At 44.9% G+C, this 24,431-nt stretch overlaps 1 protein-coding gene across 7 annotated transcripts in view; it reads left to right on the forward strand.

Annotated features, from left to right (window-relative positions):
* Positions 1 to 23,158, forward strand: part of ZSCAN20 (zinc finger and SCAN domain containing 20) — a 32,159-nt gene extending 9,001 nt beyond the window's left edge. For 5 of the 7 annotated variants that reach the window (XM_057529302.1, XM_057529293.1, XM_057529314.1 and 2 more), the window contains 6 exons: positions 2,621 to 2,807; positions 3,228 to 3,304; positions 3,582 to 3,666; positions 5,083 to 5,775; positions 13,011 to 13,439; positions 14,014 to 23,158. In XM_057529302.1, coding sequence (XP_057385285.1) covers positions 2,621 to 2,807; positions 3,228 to 3,304; positions 3,582 to 3,666; positions 5,083 to 5,775; positions 13,011 to 13,439; positions 14,014 to 15,272 — 2,730 coding nt within the window. In that variant the 3' untranslated portion in view covers positions 15,273 to 23,158. The remainder of the gene's footprint in view (positions 1 to 2,620; positions 2,808 to 3,227; positions 3,305 to 3,581; positions 3,667 to 5,082; positions 5,776 to 13,010; positions 13,440 to 14,013) is intronic. The other 2 variants (XM_057529316.1, XM_057529321.1) reach the window with 2 other exon arrangements.
* Positions 23,159 to 24,431: the final 1,273 nt, after the last annotated feature.

Raw genomic sequence — 24,431 nt, forward strand, 5'->3', positions numbered from 1 at the left:
CTGCTCCACACATGCACAGCCTCTCCCACTGTCAGCGTCCCCTACCACAGTGGTACACTTGTTACAATCCTGAACATTGTCATCACCCACAGTCCACGTTTACATTAGGGTTCACTCTGGGTGCTGTGCCTTCTATGGATGTGGACAAATGTATAACGGCATGTGTCCACCATTATAGTATCGTACAGAATAGTTTCACTGCCCTAAAAATCATCTGTGCTCCACCTATTCATCCCTCCTTTCCCCCTAATTTCTGGCAACCACAAAACCACAGATCTTTTTACTGTCTTCATAGTTTTGCCTTTTCCAGAATGTCATATAGTTGGAATCATACAGTATATAGCCTTTTCAGATTGGCTTTTTTCAATTTGTAATGTGCGTTAGGTTTCCTCCATGCCTTTTCATGGCTTGATAGCTCATTTCTTCTCAGTGCTGAATAGTATTCCATTGTCTGGATGTACCACAGTTTATTTGTCTATTCACCTACTCAAGGACCTCTTGGTTGCTTCCAAGTTTTGGCAATTATGAATAAAGTGGCTGTACACATCCATGTGCAGGTTTTAGTGTGGTGCACAGGCATTTTTGATGGATTCTTTTTTTTTTTAATTGAAGTACAGTTGATTTACAATGTGTTGATTTCTGCTGTACAGCAAAGTGACTCAGTTATACATATATATACATTCTTTTTCATATTATTTTCCATTATGGTTTATCACAGGATACTGAATATAGTTCCCTGTGCTATACCATAGGACCTTGTTGTTTATCCATTCTATATATAATAGTTTGCATCTGCTGACCCCAAACTCCCAATCCATCTCTCCCCTGACCCCCCTCCCTTCGGCAACCACAAGTCTGTTCTTTATGTCTGTGAGTCTGTTTCTGTTCCGTAGATAGGTTCATTTATGTCATATTTTAGATTCCACATATAAGTAATATTGTATGGTATTTGTCTTTCTGACTTACTTCACTTAGTATGATAATCTCTAGTTGCATCCATGTTGCTGCAGATGGCATTATTTCGTTCTTTTTTATGGCTGAGTAGTATTCCATTGTATATATGTACCACATTTGATGGATTCTTAATTCACCTTACCCCAACCAATATCCTACTGAATTTTTGCCTCCTGATTGTCACTTGAATCTACTTCTTTCTGTGTCTACAGTGACCATCCATGGAATAAGAATCTTTGCTTAGGTGTAGCAATAGTTGGAGGAGCTAGGGCTGCGAGTGAGGATTATTGTTGGGTCTAGTCCACAGTACTTCTGTGGGTTATAAGATTGTAACTATAACAAAGTTATTTTTATCTTGAACACAAAGTTATTATTTTCTAAAAATGTTGATAAACAGGTGTTTTCTCTCTGTGAACCACACAGGACATTGGTGGCTCCCCTCATTGGGAATGGCTTTTGATGATCATGGCCCATTCTTATATATCTTCTCAAAGATAAAATTCCTCTCTGTGAGAGTGGATTTGAGTTTTCAGATTGGCCAAAAGATTTTTGGAGTGAAGTTTGGCAAACTCAATAATAAAGTTTGATGAAGATGGATATTATTTTGGGTAAAAAAAATAAGGTTCAGGGCAATGTATATATATAGTTGCTATCTTTAAAAATGGGGAAAAATAAGAATATATATTTACAGTTGCTTGTATATAAAGAAACTTGAAAGGATGCAGAAGAACCGTGTTTACCTGTGGTGACGAGTCCAGGAAAATACTGGGCAGGTGGAATGGAGACAGGTGGGGATGGGATATTTTCACTGATTATATCCTTGTGTATATTTTCTATTTTTGAACCATGTGAGAATTGAAAATGCCTATTGAAAAAATTGTAATACTTTTTTTAAAGTTAGGTGTTTCTATGACACAATGAGATTGTTATATTGTTGGGGTTTTAGGGCCAGGAAATAACATCTAAATCACTACCTCTGAATCTGGAACCAATTGAGAGAGAGTTAAGAAATTAGCTTTATGATTGCTAGAGCTGAATTGGGTAATGTTATCTCTTAATTGATTATTTCCTTTTATTGTATGTATATTCTCCATATCTGAGTACTTTTTTGCCTAAACTTCTACATTGAGATTAAAATCGCCACTTCTGTTTTCTTTTTGCGTTACAGTGCCTTATCTCTGCATATCTTTCTGTTTTGAGATCAGATGTGCCTTTCTGAAACAGCACATTCTTTCATTTCATTTTAAAATTGTCTTTGCCTTTCAGTAAGACTATTTAGAGCAATTACATTTAGAGTTATAGTTGTATCTGCTTTTATGCTTCCTTTTGCCTTTTAACATATACCTGGTTAACTTTTTTTTTTTTTAATGTCACAAAAATTTTACATAATTTATCTTGTTATGATTCAAAAATGTTTTGAGTAGTAGTGGCCTCATTTAGACACTTGTATAGCCTTTCTGTGTTGAATAGAAAGTACTCATTTGGTGGTATAAATGCTGGTATGTTTACTGAAGTTAGTCTGATGGCTTTGTCGTCAAACGTTAAGCCATCTTTGGTTTTTAAAAAGAGCCTGTTAACCTCTGAACCCCAGCTGTACTCAAAAGAGCATGCCCTGCCCTACCAGTTATTGAACTTACGGTTGGGAATTTTGGCTGTCTGTGTGTAGGAACTGGAATTGTGTGCAGAAGAGACCAGGTCCTTAAAGACAATGAAGGAATCTCAGAGCTTCCAGCGGTGGCCAGCAGATCACTGGCCCGAGGGACAGTCCCAGAAGCAGCGGGTGAAGAATCCATGTCCTGACCTTCCCAAGCATCTAGACACCAAGATGGCACCACAGCCCTTGGAAGAGAGTGGTGAGTACCAGGAGTCAGGGACCATCAGGGAAGAGGGGTAAAGGGCGGGGGTGAGGAAGGGTGCCTGAGGAGGGATATGCAGAATTCAAGGCAAGGGCTACAGTAGTGTCTGATGGACACCCTGAGAAGTAAGAAGATGAAGCTCCCAATGGTGTTAGCATACCCCACTGTAGCTGAATCATGTAGCAGGTTCAGGCTGGGCCTGGGGCAGGCTGGTGATCGTAGGAGTTCAGGGCTGACATCTCACACATGGCAACTTAGGAGCTAGATACTCTAGAAGGAAAGAAAGTGGAAGTCTGCACTGACTACAGGAATAGTCTCAGTTTAATCCAAGCAAGGCTTTAGGAAAGCTGGACCTGAGAGGGAGGTGGTTTTTTGGGAACCAGAGCTTGGGTTTCAGAGATATTTTCTCCTCCTCAGCTGTCCTCACTCCCAGAGTCCCTACTCTACCAAAGATGGGGAGCATTGGAGATTGGGAGGTGACAGTGGAGTCCCAGGTAAGCTGCTGTTTGTTCCTCCTTTCCTGTCATTACTTCTCCTGTGCCCTTGCCCTGCTCCTCTCTTCTCTCTCTGCCCTGCTGTCGGGTGCAGGGTGCGAGCCTCTGCCCCTCATCCCCCGTCCGCTGGGCCTCTCCTGGGTCAAGCTGCTCCTTAGGATGCTAGCCTCACACATGGTATCGCCGTGTCCATTATATTTCCTGGGGCCTGGTGGGACTCCCAAGCTGTTTTGAAGGGTCATTGACGTTTGAGGTCTTTCTGTTGTACATCCCGCAGGAAGCCCTGGGTCCCGGCAGACACGCTGAGAAGGAGTTCTGCAAGGACCCCCCAGGAGACAGCTGTGGGAACGGCCTGCCCCTGGGTAAGGAAACAGTGCCCTCTGGATAAGATACGGTCGGGTTTCCGGTACACTCAGTTCCCAAGGAGTGTTTCATCACTCCTTAAGACTCATGGCTCTGTGAAGTCTCTGGAATTTCAGACCTAGGGAGAAGATGTGCTCTTTGTGGCCAGCAATGTGGCAGCAGGGAGGGGGTGTGGGGAGTGGATTTCTGGGCCAGCAGGCTGGCTGCCAAGAGCCTGCCCTCTCAGCACTCATTATCTTTTATTTCCTCAGTACATTCACCACCGTCCCAGGGCTGTGCCCAGCCTGCTGGCCCAGAAACCCAGTCTTTTCAGCATCAAACAAGGTCCATCTCTCGGGGCAGAGTCAAGTGAACTACGCCCAGGAGACTGACGTGTTTAAACCACAGTGAGAAATAAATATCACAGGGCTCAAAATACTTGAAGCCCATATGACCAGCACAGACCCCTTTCTCTTTAGGCACATTTTCACAGGAAGTCAAACAATAATGAACATTTCCCCATGGAGCCTGGGATCAGTAAGAGGAGAGTTAGACGTGAGAGTGGGATAAGGTAGAGAGACAGTGGCAGGTCTGACTCACGGCAGTAAAGTAAGACACTAGGAGCTGTTGGCTACTTGCTGGGCAGTGTATCGTTTTTACACATGATGAAAAGTGTGCCCTTTTTACACATGATATCTGGGGAAAATAGTGTTCAAAGGAACAACCTTTGGGAAATGCTGAACTAGAGAATCCTTAAGCCTCTTTTAGCTCTAAACTCTTTCATCTAGTTTTCTTCAGATATTTATTTTAATTAAAGCCTTCCTATTTGCTGAGGTTGGGAGCTATTGGGACATCTGTCCTTTAAACACAGCTAAGTGTTTTGAGAAATACGGAAATTTATTTTCTCACAGTATTGGAAGTCTAGAGGAGGGTGTGCTCCAACCACAGTACAAACTGGCTTGGCAACTTCACAGCAGACCTGGGTCCTTTCTCTCTGCTCTGCCATTCTTTGTGTCAGCTTCATATTAAAGCTATTTTTTGTCATAGGCAAAAGGTAGATGCCAATGGCATTTGAGACCTCAAGTTCCTAGCAAGAGAGACTCACACCACACACAACCTTTCCTCCAACTGTTAAATTTATTCTGATTTGGCTAATTTAGGGCATGTGCCCATCTGTGAGCCAGTAACAATCACTCTTTTGCATGATGTATTTCATGACACCAACCAAAAAGCAAATGAACAAAGCATACAGGTCAATATATTTCTGATGAGGTTACCTCTAGTTACCTCTCCCTTTCCTTCCAGACCTCTTAAGGGATTAGCTTGGGAATTTCTCTTTAGTTTCTTACAGGCAAATGTTTCAAGGACTTCTTAGACAAACGCTTTGCTCAACAGATCATTTCCACTTAATCATGTCTCTTCTTCCTTTTGTATAGGAGTTCCAGTTTCAAAACCAACCATCATCTCCCAGCAAGAGCAAGGACCAGAATTTTGGGGTCCAAGACTTGTAAATTCTGGACAAAAGAACCCTGCAGATTACAGCTGGGATACTGAGCAAACAAAACCAGCTCAGGCATTGGCCTGGAGGGATTCCAGGGCCTGGGAAGAACGATATCAGTGGGATGTGGAGGATGTGAAAGTATCAGGTGTGCACTGGAGCTATGAGGAGACTAAGACTTTCCTGGCAATTTTGAGTGAGTCTCCTTTTTCTGAAAAACTCCGGACTTGTCACCAGAACCGCCAGGTGTACCGGGCCATTGCAGAGCGGCTGAGGGCACAGGGCTTCCAGCGGACTCTGGAGCAGTGTCGCTACAGAGTCAAAAACCTCCTACGGAATTACCGGAAAGCCAAGAGCAGCCACCCGCCGGGGACCTGCCCCTTCTATGAGGAGCTGGAGGCCCTGGTGAGGGCTCGGACGGCCATCAGAGCCTCAGATGGCCCAGGAGAGGCTGTGGCTCTCCCCAGGCTGGGGGACAGTGACATGGAGGTGGATGAGCAGGAGGAAGGGGGCTGGGAGCCTGAGGAAACAACGGACGACTGTAATGGTGATGACAGTCACCTGGCCACTGAAGAGTTTGTCCACGGACCCAGGATTCCAGGGGGCCCAGCTCTGCTCCAGAGTCGTATTGGTAAGAATATTGGGGCTTAATCGGATCCAGATTCCAACCCTCTCACCAACCAAACCTCTGCTCTCTAGTTCAGGGCACAGTCTGGAGTGATGCTGCTAGAGTAGGTCATCCTCAAGCTCCTCTTCTCTCTCCTATGATCAGTTCTGCTTGTTTGAGTTTTCTTAGTTATAGAAGCAAACACTTAAAATTTTTTTTTTAAATTTTTGTACAATTTTTAAAGGTTACTTTCCATTTACAGTTATTACAAAATTATTGGCTATATTCCCCGTATTGTGCAATACATCCTTGAGCTTATCTTACGCCTAATAGTTTGTACCTCCCATTCCCCACCCCTATATTTGCCCTTCCCCACTGGTAACTACTAGTTTGCTCTCTTATATCTGTGAGTCTGCTTCTTTTTTGTTATATTCACTAGTTTGTTGTATTTTTTAGATTCCACATATAAGTGATAACATACAGTATTTATCTTTCTCTGTCTGACTTATTTCACTTAGCATAATGCTCTCCAAGTCCATTCACGTTACTGCAAATGGCAAAATTTTGTTCTTTTTTTATGGCTGAGTAGTATTCCATTGTATATATATATATCCCACATCTTCTTTACCCATTCATCTCTTGACGGGCACTTAGGTCGTTTCCATGTCTTTGCAATTATAAATAGTTCTGCTATGAGTATTGGGATGCATGTATCTTTTCAAATTAGTTTCTTTGTTTTTTCAGATATATACCCAGGAGTGGAATTGCTGGGTCACATGGTAGTTCTATTTTTAGTTTTTTTGAGACACCTCCATACTGTTTTCCACAGTGGCTGCACCAATTTACATTCCCACCAACAGTGTACACTAGGGTTCCCTTTTTTCCACATCCTCGCCAACATTTGTTATTTGTAGACTATTTGATACCAGGTCTGACAGGTGTGAGGTGATATCTCATTATAGCTTTGATTTCCATTTCCCTGATGATTAGCGATATTGAGCATCTTTTCACGTGCATGTTGGCCACCTGCACTTCTTTGGAAAAATGTCTATTCAGTTCTTCTACGCATTTTTAAAATTATTTGCTATTTTGATGTATGCTTTTTTATATATGTTGGATATTAATCCCTTATCGGTCATATCATTTGCAAATATTTTCTCTCATTCAGTAGTTTGTCTTTTCCTTTGGTTGGTGGTTTCCTTTGCTGTGCAAAAAGAAGCAGTCTTTTAAAACCTTAAGCGACCTTAAAGAGCTAATTCAGTATTTCCCAGAGTGTGTCACTGGTAGTATGGGGATGATCATAAGTGTTACCTGAGTGAACTTTTAATTTTAATGTGTATGAGCACATCAACAGGTGACTTCACAAATAGTAAATTTAGGTAAAGCAAGATGTTGAGTGAAATATTTAATAGATATAGCAGAAATCATGACAGTATATACTTGAACAACTGATGCTAGGGAAACACCCAGTCCCTGTAAAAGTGGAAACACAGAAGCCCAAGCTGTGAAGTGTCGAGACCAGAGCCCAGGGATCCTGCCTCCAATTTTATTTGGTTTTCCCTCCACCATGCTGCCTCCCTGGCTGCATCATTTAGCTGCAGAGGAAATGAAAATAGACCACCTCCTTTTCCTTCTTCCACAAAAGAGGAAAGAGATCCTCAGTTGGACTCTGTTGCAAGATTATCTGAAGTCCACTTATGTCTTTAGGGATTCTCAGTTCCCATGTTTGTTAAAAAGGCAATTCATAAAGTAAGTAGAGAGGAAACTTGTACAAGCCTCTTAGATAGCCTAATCCACCAGTGGGCAGACAGCAGAAGCAAGAAGAAGTACAATCCTGCAGCCTGTGGAACAAAGACCACATTTACAGAAAGACAGACAAGATGAAAAGGCAGAGGGTTATGTACCAGCTGAAGGAACAAGATAAAACCCCAGAAAAACAACTAAATGAAGTGGAGGTAGGCAACCTTCCAGAAAAAAAATTCAGAATAATTATAGTGAAGATGATCCAGGACCTCAGAAAAAGAATGGAGGCAAAGATCGAGAAGATGCAAGAAATGTTTAACAAAGACCTAGAAGAATTAAAGAACAAACAAACAGAGATGAACAATACAAAAACTGAAATGAAAAATACACTAGAAGGAATCAATAGCAGAATAACTGAGGCAGAGGAATGGATAAGTGACCTGGAAGACAGAATGGTGGAATTCACTGCTGTGTAACAGAATAAAGAAAAAAGAATGAAAAGAAATAAAGACAGCCTAAGAGACCTCTGGGACAACATTAAATGCAACAACATTTGCATTATAGGGGTCCCAGAAGGAGAAGAGAGAGAGAAAGTACCCGAGAAAATATTTGAGGAGATTATAGTCAAAAACTTCCCTAACATGGGAAAGGAAATAGCCACCCAAGTCCAGGAAGCGCAGAGAGTCCCATACAGGATAAACCCAAGGAGACACACCCCGAGACACATAGTAATCAAATTGGTAAAAATTAAAGACAAAGAAATAATTGAAAGCAGCAAGGGAAAAACGACAAATAACATACAAGGGAACTCCCATAAAGTTAACAGCTGATTTCTCAGCAGAAACTCTACAAGCCAGAAGGGAGTGGCATGACATACTTAAAGTGATGAAAGGGAAGAACCTACAAGCAAGATTACTCTACCTGGCAAGGATCTCATTCAGATTCGATGGAGAAATCAAAAGCTTTACAGACAAGCAAAAGCTAAGAGAATTCAGCACCACCAAACCAGCTCTCCAACAAATGCTAAAGGAACTTCTCTAAGTGGGAAACACAAGAGAAGAAAAGGACCTACAAAAACAAACCCAAAACAATTAAGAAAATGGTCATAGGAACATACATATCGATAATTACTTTAAGCGAGAATGGATTAAATGCTTCAACCAAAAGACACAGGCTCGCTGAATGGATACAAAAACAAGACCCATATACATGCTGTCTACAAGAGACCCACTTCAGACCTAGGGACACATACAGACTGAAAGTGAAGGGATGGAAAAAGATACTCCATGCAAATGGGAATCAAAAGAAAGCTGGAGTATTAATACTTGTATCAGATAAAATAGACTTTAAAATAAAGAATGTTACAAGAGACAAGGAAGGACACTACGTAATGATCAAGGGATCAATCCAAGAAGAAGATATAACAATTATAAATATATATGCACCCAGCATAGGAGCACCTCAATACAGAAGGCAACTGCTAACAGCCATAAAAGAGGAAATCGACAGTAACACAATAATAGTGGGGGACTTTAACACCTCACTTACACCAATGGACAGATCATCCAAACAGAAAATTAATAAGGAAACAAGAACTTTAAATGACACAATAGACCAGATAGATTTAATTGATATTTATAGGACATTCCATCCCAAAACAGCAGATTACACTTTCTTCTCAAGTGCACACGGAACATTCTCCAGGATTGACCGCATCTTGGGTCACAAATCAAGCCTCAGTAAATTTAAGAAAATTGAAATCATATCAAGCATCTTTTCTGACCACAACGCTATGAGATTAGAAATCAATTAAGGGAAAAAAACATAAAAAAACACAAACAGATGGAGGTTAAACAGTATGTTACTAAATAACCAAGAGATAACTGAAGAAATCATAGAGGAAATCAAAAAATACCTAGAAACAAATGACAATGAAAACACGACGATCCAAAACCTATGGGATGCAGCAAAAGCAGTTCTAAGAGAGAAGTTTATAGCAATACAATCCTACCTGAAGAGACAGCAAACATCTCAAATAAACAATCTAACCTTACACCTAAAAGAACTAGAGAAAGAAGAACAAACAAAACCCAAAGTTAGCAGAAGGAAAGAAATCATAAAGATCAGAGCAGAAATAAATGAAATAGAAACAAAGAAAACAGTAATAAAGATCAATAAAACTAAAAGCTTGTTCTTTGAGAAGATAAACAAAATTGATAAACCATTAGTCAGACTTATCAAGAAAAAGAGGGAGAGGACTAAAATCATTAAAATTAGAAATGAAAAAGGAGAAGTTACAACAGACCCCAGAAATACAAAGCATCCTAAGAGATTACTACAAGCAACTCTTTGCCAATATAATGGATAACCTGGAAGAAATGGACAAAATTCTTAGAAAGGTGTAATCTTCCAAGACTGAACCAGGAAGAAATAGAAAATATGAGCAGACCAGTCACAAGTAATGAAATTGAACCTGTGATTAAAAATCTTCCAACAAACAAAAGTCCAGGACCAAATGGGTTCACAGGTGAATTCTATGAAACATTTAGAAAAGAGCTAACACCCATCCTTCTCAAACTCTTCCAAAAAATTGCAGAGGAAGGAACACTCCTAAACTCATTCTGTGAGGCCACCATCACCCTGATACCAAAACCAGAAAAAGATATCACAAATAAAGAAAATTACAAACTAATATCACTGATGAATATAGATGCAAAAATCCTCAACAAAATACTAGCAAACAGAATCCAACAACACGTTAAAAGGATCATACACCATGATCAAGTGGGATTTATCCCAGGGGTGCAAGGATTCTTCAATATATGCAAATCAATCAATGTGATACACCATATTAACAAATTGAAAAAGAAAAACCATATGATCATCTCAATAGATGCAGAAAAAGCTTTTGACAAAATTCAACACCCATTTATGATAAAAACTCTCCAGAAAGTGGGCATAGAGGGAACCTACCTCAACATAATAAAGGCCATATATGACAAACCCACAGCAAACATCATTCTCAGTGGTGAAAAACTGAAAGCATTTTCTCTAAGATCAGGAACAAGACAAGGATGTCCACTGTCACCACAATTATTCAACATAGTTTTGGATGTCCTAGCCATGGCAATCAGAGAAGAAAAAGAAATAAAAGGAATACAAATTGGAATAGAGAAGTAAAACTGTCACTGTTTGCAGATGACAGGATATTATACCTAGAGAATCCTAAAGATGCCGCCAGAAAACTACTAGAGCTAATCAATGAATTTGGTAAAGTCGCAGGATACAAAATTAATGCACAGAAATCTCTTGCATTCCTATACACTAATGATGAAAAATGTGAAAGAGAAATTAAGGAAGCACTCCCATTTACAACTGCAACAAAGAGAATAAAATACTGAGGAATAAACCTACCTAGGGAGACAAAAGACCTGTATGCAGAAAACTATAAGACACTCTTGAAAAAAATTAAAGATGATACAAATAGACAGAGAGATATACCATGTTCTTGGATTGGAGGAATCAATATTGTGAAAATGACTATACTATTCGAATCAATCTACAGATTCAATGCAATGCCTATCAGATTACCAATGGCATTTTTTACAGAACTAGAACAAAAAAATCTTAAAATTTGTATGGAGACACAAAAGACCCCAAATAGCCAAAGTGGTCTTGAAGGAAAAAAATGGAGCTGGAGGAATCAGGCTCTTGGACTTCAGACTATACTACAAAGCTACAGTAATCAAGACAATATGGTACTGACACAAAAACAGAAATATAGGTCAATGGAACAGGATAGAAAGCCCAGAGATAAACCCACACACGTATGGTCAACTAATCTATGACAGAGGAGGCAAGGATGTACAATGGCGAAAAGACAGCCTCTTCAATAAGTGGTGCTGGGAAAACTGTACTACATGTAAAAGAATGAAATTAGAACACTCCCTAACACCATACACAAAAATAAACTCAAAATGGATTAGAGTGCTAAATGTAAGACCGGACACTATAAACCTCTTAGAGGAAAATGTAGGAAGAACATGCTTTGACATAAATCACAGCAAGATCTTTTTTGATCCACCTCCTAGAGTAATGGAAATAAAAACAAAAATAAACAAATGGGACCTAATGAAACTTAAAAGTTTTTTCAAAGCAAAGGAAACTACAGATAAGATGAAAAGACAACCCTCAGAATGGGAGAAAATATTTGCAAATGAATCAACGGACAAAGGATTAATCTCCAAAATATATAAACAGCTCATGCAGCTCAATATTAAAAAAACAAACAACCCAATCCAAAAATGGGCAGAAGACCTAAATAGACATTTCTCCAAAGAAGACATACAGATGGCCAAGAAGCACATGAAAAGCTGCTCAACATCACTAATTATTAGGGAAATGCAAATCAAAACTACAATGAGGTATCACCTCACGCCAGTTAGAATGGGCATCATCAGAAAATCTACAAACAACAAATGCTGGAGAGGGTGTGAGAAAAGGGGACCCTCTTGCCCTGTTGGTGGGAATATAAATTGACACAGCCACTATGGAGAACAGTATGGAGGTTCCTTAAAAAACTAAAAACGGAATTACCATATGACCCAGCAATCCCACTACTGGGCATATACCCAGAGAAAACCATAATTCAAAAAGACACACGCACCCCAGTGTTCATTGCAACACTATTTACAATAGCCAGGACATGGAAGCAACCCAAATACCCATTGACAGACGAATGGATAAAGAAGATGTGGTACATATATACAATGGAATATTACTCAACCATAAAAAGGAATGAAATTGGGTCATTTGTAGAGATGTGGATGGATCTAGAGACTGTCATACAGAGTGAAGTAAGTCAGAAAGAGGAAAACAAATATGGTATATTAATGTGTGTATGTGGAACCTAGAAAAATGGTACAGATGAACTGGTTTGCAGGGCAGAAATTGAGACACAGATGCAGAGAACAAACGTATGGACACCAAGGGGGGAAAGTGGCGGGGGGATGGTGGCGGTGGGATGAATTGGGAGATTGGGCTTGACATGTATACACTAATATGTATAAAATGGATACCTAATAAGAACCTGCTGTATAAAAAAAAATAAAATTTAAAAAAACCAATAAAACCCCCAATAAATAAATAAATTAAGTAAGTAAGTAGAGCACATGTATTGAATGGGTATAGAGACAGTGTCTTGTATCTCAGTTACAGGCCTTTCCTTTAACCAATCAGCTGAAGCCAGGGACATGGGTCACCTGGTATAATATGGCCACTTAAATCCTCCCCTTCAGCCAAGACTCTTAAATGTTAATAGAATCTATTAGAAGTGGGTGGGGATGGGAAGCCCTGGCACAGCCTTGAGAAACAAGAGTATATTCTTTGCTGGTGTGCCAGGCACATGGACCCTTTCCAAAGTGCCTAGGTGTTTAGCAGGGCAGGTGACCCCAGTCCCTGATGACCTAGGCAAATCTCATCAAGTCTCTCAATTCTGAACTCTTCACTCCTGACAGCAGGTGTGCACTGGGGCTACGAGGAGACCAAGGCCTTCCTGACCATTCTCAGTGAGTCCCCATTCTCTGAGAAGCTTCGCACTTGTCACCAGAACAGCCAGGTATACCGGGCCATTGCAGAGCGGCTGTGTGCACAGGGCTTCCTGCGGACCCTGGAGCAGTGTCGCTACAGATTCAAAAACCTCCTTCGAAGCTACCGAAAAGCCAAGAGCAGCCACCCACCTGGGACCTGCCCCTTCTATGAGGAGCTGGACTTGCTGATGAGGGCTCGGACTGCGGTTAGAGACATGGGGACCAGCAAGGAGGCAGTGGGTCTTCCTACTTCTGGGGAGAGTGGTACCCAGGTTGTCAACCAGGAGGCCTGGGATGAAATGGCAGGTGAAGATGCCGTCAGACCTCCAACCCCAGGTCCTAAAACCCCAGACACTGGTAAGCTTGGAGTAATTAGATGTCCACAAAATCTGCAAGTATGCAGAGAGAGTGTGGAAGCCAGGCTCATTTCTTTTCTCTGAACTAAAAGAGAGAATGAAATTGAATAAGTTAAGGATTTGTGCTTCGCTGAGATTATCCAGTCTCTAGCTTAGTGTAATCCCCTAAATAAGAAAAGAGGTCAGTCTAGATTTTACTTGGATTCATCTGGGCAGTTATAGAGTTTATTCAATCTCGTATGACATAGGCCATACTGAATGTACCAGGAGAAGAAAGTGTTCGTTGTTCAGTAGTGGGATAGGGTAGCTGGCCAGGGAGACTGACAGCTGGCTGCCTGGGCTGGGGCTTACGGCTCCCTTGGTGGAGTTGCCATGTCCCAAACTCTGTTCCTAAGCTTTACAGGTCAGAAATGCATGTGTGCGCTGAAACTTGATCAATTTCATGTTAGTCACATTTATAAGCTGTGAGATATAAAATATAAGTACAAATTCATGTTAGCCAAATTCACAAGACACAAGATCCAGATGTATAAATAGACACTAACTAATGAATGCATTTCTGTCCATTCTTTCAGGTTTTGAGTTGAGGCATGAGGATGAAGACCAGATTTCAGAGCAGGACATTTTTGAAGATTTGCCTGGAGCCTTATCAAAGTGTACTGCAGAGGATGATTGCTACCCTCATGATTGGGGGGAAGACAGTGAAGATGAAAACGAAGGTAAAGGGCAGTGGGGAAATCCATCCCAGGATCAGTGGGAAGAATGTTCTTCTGAAGAGGACTTAGAAAAACTCATCGATCATCAAGGCCTGTACCTTGCAGAGAAACCCTACAAGTGTGACACGTGCGTGAAACGGTTCAGCCGGAATTCGCAGTTAATCGCCCACCAGCGGATACACACAGGTGAGAGGCCCTACAAATGCCTTGAATGTGGGAAAAGCTTTAGTGACCGGTCCAACTTCAATACCCATCAGAGAATCCACACTGGAGAGAAGCCCTACAAATGCCTTGAATGTGGGAAAAGCTTTAGTGACCACTCCAATCTCATCGCCCACCAGAGAACGCACACAAGGGTAAAGCCCTATAAATGTGGGGAATGTTGGGAAAGCTTCACCCAGAGCTCAAACCTTCTGAAACACCAGAGAATCCACTTGGGAGGAAATCGTGATCACTGTGGTGAGCCTGGGAAAAACTCTGGCCAGAGCCCATCCTGTAGTGCTCACTGGAGGAACTCAACAGAGGAGACATCTCCAGAACAAACTCAGAGTGCCAGTAAGAACTTGAATTCTCCTGGACCGCAAAGCACCAACTCAGGGGATAAACTTTATCAGTGTTCCGAATGTGGAAGAAGCTTCTCCAAGAGTTCTGCCCTCATCAGTCACCAAAGAATCCACACGGGAGAGAAACCATATGGATGTGCTGAATGTGGGAAAAGCTTCAGTAAGAGCTCCACTCTGGCCAACCACCAGCGAACCCACACTGGGGAGAAGCCGTATGAGTGCACAGACTGTGGGAAATGCTTCGGGGAGCGTTCCAAGCTCATCACACACCAGAGGGTGCACACAGGAGAGAAACCCTACAGATGCCTCGAGTGTGGGAAGTTCTTCCGTGACCGTTCCAACCTCATTACCCACCAGAGAATCCACACAGGAGAGAAGCCTTATAAGTGCAGAGAGTGTGGGAAATGCTTTAACCAGAGCTCCAGTCTTATTATTCACCAGAGAATCCACACCGGAGAGAAACCCTACAAGTGTACGGAGTGCGGCAAAGATTTCAACAACAGCTCCCACTTCAGTGCCCACAGGAGAACCCATGCAGGAGGGAAGGCATCATAGGAGACAAAAGAGAGAAACATATATTTAAATCTCCCAAGATCCTAAGACGTATGCTAGAAAGAAACTGTCCCAATTTTTAAGCTTAGCGTGTACCTGGGGAACTTACCTTGGTACAAACCAAGTAATTCGGAAGTGAATTACAAATGCTAAGGATCCAGATTTGAAGGCACTTTTCTTAAGTGTAATGTGTTTTTTCTCCGGCAGAAAAACCCCACACAATCCTCAGGCTGCCCTTATATTTGCTGTCGTGTAAGAGCTTTATCAGTGTTTGAGCCAGACTGGTAACTGAGGGGATTAGAGGTAAATCAGTGGTCCTGAGCAGTGATTCTAGACCTTGCTGTGCCTTCACACTGTCCACATGTACACATGCCCCATCGGTGTACGTTGGCAAATTCTCATACGTGGCCGTTTTCCGTTGGGGCGTAACCTCCTGGGAGAACTTTGAGACTCTCCAGTGATGGGGGCATATTGAGAATCAGTGGCCTAGAGCAGGCTACCATGAGCTTATCAAAGGGTAGAAACAACAGTGACATCATTACTAGATCATTATTAATAATAGCAAAAGTAGCCAGCATCTATCGAGCTCTTCAGTAGGCTCTGTGCTAAGCACTTTGTATACATCATCTCATTTACTCCTCACAGCAGCCCCAGGAGGTATTAATATTTTCCCCATTTCCCAGAAGAGAGAAGTTACTTGCTTGGGTCACACGTCTGAAAATGGCAGAGGCAGGATTCAACCAGCTCTGTCTCTAGGGCCTGAGGTGCTCTCACTGCTTCACTGAATCCCCTTTCACATTGGGGCAGGTAACTCAGGTGCCAAAGCACTTTGTAGACCACATTTTCTGTTAAAATTCCTTATGAATTCTGTTTTTAACAAATATGGACATTGAGAATCCCAAAAGATTGAAGGACTGGGGATGTTCACAGTTGGCAATGTGCTTTGAGCGAGACTGAGCTCTCATCAAAGCACTTGATGTGAATTTCCATCTTCACAATAATATGGGTGACAGACAGAGGTGAGTTGAGATTGGGAACAATAATGTAGCCAAAGTGATGTTTCTTCCGATGAGATACAGTTTTGGCTAAGGAAATGGGGTTTTTAAGAATTTCCCTTTTTCTCAGGGGGTCAGCCCTGCTTCTTGTTAGACTTGGCTGGATCGTAGGTTGAACCTTAAGAAACCTGGGCTCGCTGGCCAGTGCTCACTCATCCCGGTGTGTTGGCCCCCTGGCCCTTTCCCTCCAGGCGCAGCAGAAGCTTTGCGCCAAGGCTGAGGCAGAAGGGGGGTGGAAGGAGTGGTGTGTGTGGAGTGCCGTGGCGGGGGCTTTGAAGGCTATTGCTTAGTCCAGGTTCATGGTGCACTCTTACTCTGAGCCTTCTTGGCCCAGGCCCACCCAGTGCTGTCTAAATGTTGGCTGGAAAGACCTGCCTCCAGCTCTGACACGCTCAATCAGAAAGGTTCACACAGGATGGTTTCCTAGTTCGCAGCGCTTTGGCCTCCAGGATTTCTCCTCAGGAGGGTTAAACAATGTTGGCCAAGGACTATGGTTTCCAAAGGATTTTAAAGGAGCATCCCTCTCCTGACATCCGCCTATGATACTGGGAATGCCGTTCATACCCTGGCTCGTTCATCAACTTGGGAAGTACTATTAGATAGTAGATGTGAGGGAACCTTGAAGAGTGGAGCTCTCTGCATGTGAAGCAGTCAGTGGGGAGATTGGCACCCCCACCGACGCATATCACTCCTTAGTCCCTTCCTCGGCTTCCCAAGAACCAGCTTACCTCGGATCACTGCCTGTCACCGCCTTCCCGGTTTACCTCTCCTGGCTCACCTTATCTCTGAGGAGCAGGGCCCGTGAGTGAGCCCTGGCTTTGAACCACCAGGTGTCAGTAACTGCAACAGTAGGATGGTGGGTAGGGAACCACCTGAGCCAAGAGGAAGGATCCTGGAGGAAGGGAAGGGAGGTCCAGGGAAAGACCAAGTGGTGTGAAATTGCATGGCTTCAGGGTGGGGCTGGGACCATAACTTCTTAGCTCTATTGGGGTGTAAATGGGAGGTGAGGAGTGTTAGGAGCTCAGATTGGAAGGGTGCGGGGGTGGGTCATGGAGGATCTTGTGGCTGCTGAGGGGGACGTGGTCAGATGCGCGTTGTTGAAACCTAATAGCTGAACGGAACCTGGCTATGCTGTAGTTAGGACAGGTTTTTGGGACACTGTTGCAATATTCCAGTTAAACGTGAGGGTCTGAACTAGAGCAGGGGTAACGTTGAAGAGGAGGGGATGATTTGAGAGGTTTCACAGGCAGAATTGAGGGCAGCGGAGGAAAGCCAGGATGCCTGGGTGGCTGGTGGAGCCTGCCGTCTTTCCGAACGGGGATCACAGGAGGAGGTGCAGATAGGGCAGGAGGGCAGAAGATCAGAAGTTTAATTTGGGGCATTTTGGTTAGCGACATCCAAGAGGTGATACGATATGCAGCAGGCATTTGGATATCGGGGCCTGAAGCTGGGGGGAGGTTAGGACTAGAGAGTTATCTGTATGCTTGGGAGTTACCTTCATGTTCAAGTCATAGAAAGGCTGGGCCCAGGACAGAACTGGAGAAGCACCATGTGTAGAGGAAGATGCCCCTCAGAGGAGATCTAGACTACCCCCCAGTCCCACCACCTCCCGCGCACTCCAGCCAACTTTCGGACACTGCCTCAATCGCTGCTGACACCGGCATTCTCAATGAAGTTCTGAATTTCCTGGAACCTTCCCTGTAGAAGCCAAGCTGAGCTCTGTGTAGAAGTGAGATAATGGCCCTCTCCCTTCCCAAGCATCACCCGTTCCCCTGCTCTTGGAAGTATGCTGGTGTCTCATGTTCTCAAGTGAACAGTTTTGATGTTTATTACCTATTGGTCCTTTCTCGTAACTCAGGTTCAGCCATGAAATCGAGGGCAGTGTGGGCCAGGAGAGAAAGTGGCCCAGGAGGACCTTCTCTCCTTGTGTACCTGACTCTTCCTTTGGAAGAAGTTCCCTTTCAGGTGGCTTCCATGTTTGGGGCCCGACCCATCACTCTGCCAGGGCACCCAGACATCCTCCAACAGCTCTTTGCTGCTCAAATAAACCGACATCTGGTTTGACACACCCCGAGCCTTGTTACCGTCAGTCTGCTCTTGGGAAGTAGATTCACTCTGCAGAATGGGCGGTTTCTCAGCCTACATGGCCACAGGTCAGACCCTGGTCATGGGAGACAGAAGCGGTACCTGCCTCCCTGGGAAGGTGTTTTGTGTGAGCTGCATCTCCTTCCTTGATTTCTGTACCCTCCACCCCAGGAAGGGCGTTGGCTCCTTGGAGGTGACTAAAGGGCACCACGAAGACTCTCATTCCACAGACTCCGCAGCAGGCAGCAGACCCTAAGGTAGCGGCAGGGAAAGGCGGGACCAGGCTGCTTTAGATACCCGTTTCTATTCTTAGGCCTTGGCCCCAGCAGCTGAAGGCACGGTCCTGGCTGCCTCAGCTTTAACGTGTCCCCCAGCCCCCAGCCTGAAGGAGTGTCAGGCAACTCAGTCCTCCTGTGCTGGAAAATGTAGCAGCCGGGTCCCCTGGGTTCTCCCTGCCTCATCTTGTCTGGGGCCCGCAGTGGGGATGGCCCTCCACGTTCGGGCTGCAGAAAAGACTCCCTTTAGTCAGTCTGTGGAGAAGAGTGACACCCTTTGGGGCCGGGGGTGCGGAGGCTTTGACGTCTGGGGTGCATGTGGGTGGCGGGCGGTCTCGTCCCCCAGGCTGCCCTGGGTCTCTGTAGCCCAGCCTTGGGGCCCAGGCCTGCTTCTCCATTCGCTCCCTTCACTCCGTTCCATTTGCATGTTTACCGCTGTGTAGATGCTGATAACTTCCAGGTGGCCTGGCGGCCAGCCCTACTCGGGTCCCTCCAGGGCCCTCCAGCCCCGCGTCCACCTGCTGCTGTCTCCGGCCTCTTGGTCCACCGCTCAGCACGGGCGTTCACGTGCACACTTGGGCTCACAGAAAGCCGCCTCCGCGCACCCCCAGCGAGACGTGCACATCCAGACGTGGCCCCCCAGACACACGCTGTCCCTTCTAAGGGCGTTTTCCAGTTGGGCTGTGGTGGCCCAGCGGCCTAGGAAGTCTTTTTCTGAACAGACTTGGAATTAATCAAGTGAAACATCACCTGACCTCAATTTTGATCCCGCCCTTCCTTTGGATGTCCCTTAGCCTCCGCCTCTTAGCAGCAAAGGCCCATCTTAACCCCCTGTCACCGCCTACAAGAGGTTAGTTCTGCCTGTAGTGGGAGGTCAGGAAGGCTTTGCCGGCAAGGTGGGGTTCAGGCTGAGCTTTGGGGTCGAGGGTGACAGACGTTTGTCTTCTCCCCCCGCCCGTGGCTAGTTCTCTCTGCACACTCCCAACATCAGTATTACCACCACCTTATCTTTAGCACCACTTCCCCCCCTCACTCTGGTTTTAGGCAAATCTGGAATTACTTCCAAATTCAGTTTTTGGGGGTGTCGAGTTTCTCACCTCACTGTGACTTCCCCCAGCCAACCCTGTGGCAGAAAGATAACCTCATCTCCCTCTGGGGCCTCGCTCCCCTGGTCCTTGTCATGAACCCCAGTGACCTATGCTGCTGGGAGGGAAGGCAGAGAGCTCAAGAGCCCCTCTTCTTCTCAGCGTGCAGTCAGTTCTCCCACTTCTCAAGGCAGAGAGCTGCTTTGTCCTGGGAGCCACTAGGTTAAGTCAAGGCCAGAATCCAATGAGACCATTTTGCTGAAACTCACTAGGGATTGATTTTCTAGTCAGGGCATGGCTAGTGATTCTCTTTGCATGTGAGGATGATTCTGATCTGGTCTGTCAATACATTGTGCTTCTTTCTATAGTCACGTTTATTTTTCACATTTTCATTGTAGGAAAATACCCCATCATCTTGCCATCCAGAGGGTGAGGGCCATGGGAGGGAAGATGAAGAAAACAGGTCTACTGCTAAGGCTGCTTCCAGATCAGCTTTATGGGTCCATCTGAGCTCAAGCAGGAGAGGAGCCGCGGGCAGGGGTTGACGGAGCTGTGGTCACTGGAATCTCTTGAGAGTCACTGGGGGTCAGGGAGCCCTACTTTGGTGCCAGACGACCAGAGTGACACAGAGGGGAAAGGGCTCTTCTCCCTCCTTCTGCACAGAACACAGCTTGTCTTTAGTGCTTTGGGGAATTCATAGACCACAGAGTCGCTTCTGTGTAGTTAGAGGCGGTAGAGACCAGCAGGAGGTGAGTCAAGGGGCTGCTCTGGAGGCGGTGGTGAGGAGCTCTGCATGCAGACTGCCCCCAGGGTGCCAGGCCAGGAGCACCGTCTACGGACAGCACCCGGTAAGGGCTTGTTCAGGATCACATACAAAGTCCCTAACCCAACCCCACTCCTTGAAGTTGCCCAGAAATAGATGGAGGAGGTGAGGCTACCTGGGCTGAAGGTCACACTAAACCCATCCTGTGTGTCCTGGTTGGAGGAAGAGAAAACACTGGTGTTATCTCAGGGACATTTCTTGAGCAACTAATTTCTTAGACATTTGTGATTGATTTTCGTTCCCTGTTAGTGACTATGGCATTAAAATGGATTAAATTTTGGCCACTAGGAGGCTCAGAGATTTAAGGTCCAAGTCTGAAAACAGAACAGGCTCTTGATTTTCCATTTGTGCATCAACCCCTGCCTTCATTTTATTTGGCTTTGTTTTCACTTCCTGATCCTTTATTATTTTCTTCTTCCTGTGATATGATGTACATCTCTTAAAACGAGTCAAATCCTATTTTGGGATGAAATGACCTGATAAATTAATAAATTATATTAATTGAACTGCAAACCATAAAAAAGAACTTGTCTTGGGTTCTTCTGGCATCTTGCTGGTTACACTAAAATTATGGAGCAAAGGAGGAGGGGAGAAATCAGGGGGACACAATGAGACCGTCAGGGAGGATTGGGGCCCAAGATCTCACGCCCCTTGTGGTGGACTGCCATCTTTCACTGTTTTCTGTGGCTCTTCAGCCATGAGTGGATGTATGCAACGCAGGAGTCTGCTTTTTGTCCATAACAGATGGCTCCTTGGTCTGCTGGCCTTCACACATCTGCTTTGCTGTGTGCCCCAGTGTCTCTTTGCTGGGGAATCTGAGGTGTCTGGGACCTAAATAACATAAGGGTGATGATGGATGAAAAGAAAGGAAGGCATTCCCAGAGGGCTAAATCTTATCTGATTCCCAATTTGCTTCCTTGTTCAGGACCAGAGCTGACACACTTCATGCTTTAGAAAGAGGGTAGAGCTGGAGGGTCTTTAGGGGGGTTCTTTCCCCTCCTTCCTCCACCCATTCCACTTCTGGTAATGTCCAGAAGACATTGTAGTTTAAGGTTGAGGTTTCCTTTGTAAACTTTTACTCTTTCATCCTGGTTGAACGGGGTATAGGCAATCCTTTGCCTTTTAGACTCTGTTATCCTTGAATTCTGATCGTGAATTAGAGAAAGAGAGCGATATTTCAGTTTGACGTGACTTTGATCAGAATCCACAGGAAACTGTTTCTTCCTGTAGTAGTCAGAATGTCAAGTGTAGGTTGAGTAATGGTTGGAATGCATTGATGTTCTGTACATCTTGGGACAAAGATGAGACCTGGGAGAAAATGAGTCTTGGTCTCCCTGGAGTAGAAGTTCTAGCTCTTGTTTACAGGTTTTCATGGAACATCTTTTCAGCAGTTGCTCCAACAGTGACCAGAGCCACAGGGCTCGCCTTCCTGGAGACAGGACAGAGGCCATAGATAACTCATTGTCATTCGCTTGCTGTTAGCAGGGCCCAGGGGTCAGTTACAAACGTTGGGGTCCACTAAGGCTGACCAGCCCACCGGGGCTGGGACAGGAACTCTTTTATCGATCTTGACAGAGAGCTGGCCAGGGCCGGCACGACTGAAAACGTACTACTAGGAGGGAAGCCCTGCCTGAGGGGATGCCTGTGGGCTGGGCCGGCTCTCTGTTGACCCCATGTCCACAGGCTGCTGGGTGCTCCTGTTGCCAGAAGTTCTAGGCTGAACCAGGAATCTGACTGGCAGGGCACCTGGTCCCCAGCTAAGCAGTGGGAATCACCAGGTGAGGTCCGGGCATCCTCGTGGTTGAAGTCTGAGGAGGAGGCGTGTGGGATCCGATGGTTGCAAGGCTCAAGCAGCTTGAGGAGGGAGCCAGGTCAAGGTCAAAGGAAGGACTGAGGGTGGAGGGAGCAAGTCGGAAAGGATGGTGGGTGTATGGGGAGGGCAGAGAAACAGAAGGGGAAGAGGAGCAAAGGGGCAGGCAGGGGAGGAGGCAACCAAGACTGGGAGAGAGGAAGGGTAAGAGGTAGAAACGGGGGTGGGCTATCCTGGGTGTCCAGTGAGTGAGGTGGGGGATGAGCAGGCAGAACTGAGCAGGGAGGAGCAGGAATTGCAGCAGGTGAGGGGGAGGGAAGCAGGGAAATGGGGGGCAGCTTCTTCATGGTTCCCAAGTTAGAAATGGAGGGCTGGGCTGCTTGGGTCAATAAGCTCTATCCTTCCCCTGTTCCATCCTCCTGTGGTCCAGACTCCATAGTAACCGAGATCGAGCGTTCTCGGCTGCGCTGTCCTGTATGGTAGCCACCAGCTACACATGCTGTTGAGCCCTCCAAATGTGGCTGGTCTGAACTGAGATGTGTTGAGATGTGTAATATATACACCAGATTTTGAGTACTTATGTGAAAAAATGCAGTCTCTCCTGGAGCCTGTGCTCCACAACAAGAGAGGCCACGATAGTGAGAGGCCCACGCACCGCGATGAAGAGTGGCCCCCGCTTGCCACAACTAGAGAAAGCCCTCACACAGAAACGAAGACCCAACACAGCCATAAATAAATTAATTAATGAATTTAAAAAGATGCAGACTCTCTCAATATTTTTTATTTTGGTTATATCTTGAAATGATATATAGGATATATTGGGTTAAATAAAATATATTATTAAAATTAATTTCACCTGTTTCTTTTTGCTTTTACATATGGCTACTAGAAAAATTTAAAGTGCTCGTGCAGCTTGCATTTGTGGCTTGCGCTATATTTCTATTACACAGCATGGTTCTAGGGCATTTGAACTAGAAAAGACCCATGAAAGCCTCATTTTATAGGTGAGGAAATCAGATCCCAGAGGCTTGTACACAGTCACCAGGCAAATGTAGCAGCACTTGGACTAGGATCCAGGTCTGTTGATCCTCATCGGTGTGGGGTCTTCTCCATAAGGTCAAGCTGGTTAGGCACGGCCAGGCTTGTGCACAGGCATGAGGTCACCCCCCAGGTATCACATGAGAAGCATGAAAGGCATACCTGTTGCCCCTATATCTACCTCTTTTGCAAGCCCAGGGCCTTAAATGGCCCCATTATTGCTCTTGTCAGGAAGGCCACTGAATGATGGGCTGTGTGCCACAGATGAAAGCAGTAGCACACCTGACCTCCTCAGTGGGCTATAACTGAGCAAAGCTGAGTCTGGATGCTGGGAACCGGGAAGAAGCTTCTGAAGCTGGAATAGGTTGAAGGAGAGAAGTCAAAGTCACAGTTTCACCCTGTATGTCACAACTCAGGTTTCAAAATCTTTTCGGAGTTTATCCCATTGAAATCTACTCATGTGAAGATTTCAAGGGAAGATGTTATGCTCATTTTCCAGGTAAGGAACCTGAGGCTCAGAACAGAAGCTTGTCCAGAAGTCTCTGATCCGATGAACAAAGAGGTAGAATAGCAGATGCCTTTCAAGCAGGCTTCCTCATGTTGCTTCAGTGCTCTCTCTACTTAATAGCCAAAAGCCAGGTGGCTAGGATACAGGGCATTAAAAGGAAGGCCACTGGCCACTGGTGAGCGCCTTTCCCACTCCCTTGGCCCCAGTGAAGATAAAGACTCTTGGGTATTTCCAGCAGGGACTTTCCAATGCTGATTCACTCTTGGTCTCTGTGGGATTCTGGGATGTGGGAGGGGATTTCATTGGCTGCTCCACATACACAGGGCCAAAGTCGACCCAATGCTGCCCATCCCAGAGTGCCGGCTGACCCGACTCAGTTCTCCTGTTCCTCGCCCTCCGCTGTGTGTGCTTCTGAGGTGGCTACTGCCCCACAGCCTCTCCTGGGCCTCCTCTCGCTGCCCACAGAATAGAAATAACCACAGC

The sequence above is a fragment of the Balaenoptera acutorostrata genome, chromosome 1 (assembly GCF_949987535.1).
Source record: "Balaenoptera acutorostrata chromosome 1, mBalAcu1.1, whole genome shotgun sequence".
Classification (NCBI taxonomy): domain Eukaryota; kingdom Metazoa; phylum Chordata; class Mammalia; order Artiodactyla; family Balaenopteridae; genus Balaenoptera; species Balaenoptera acutorostrata.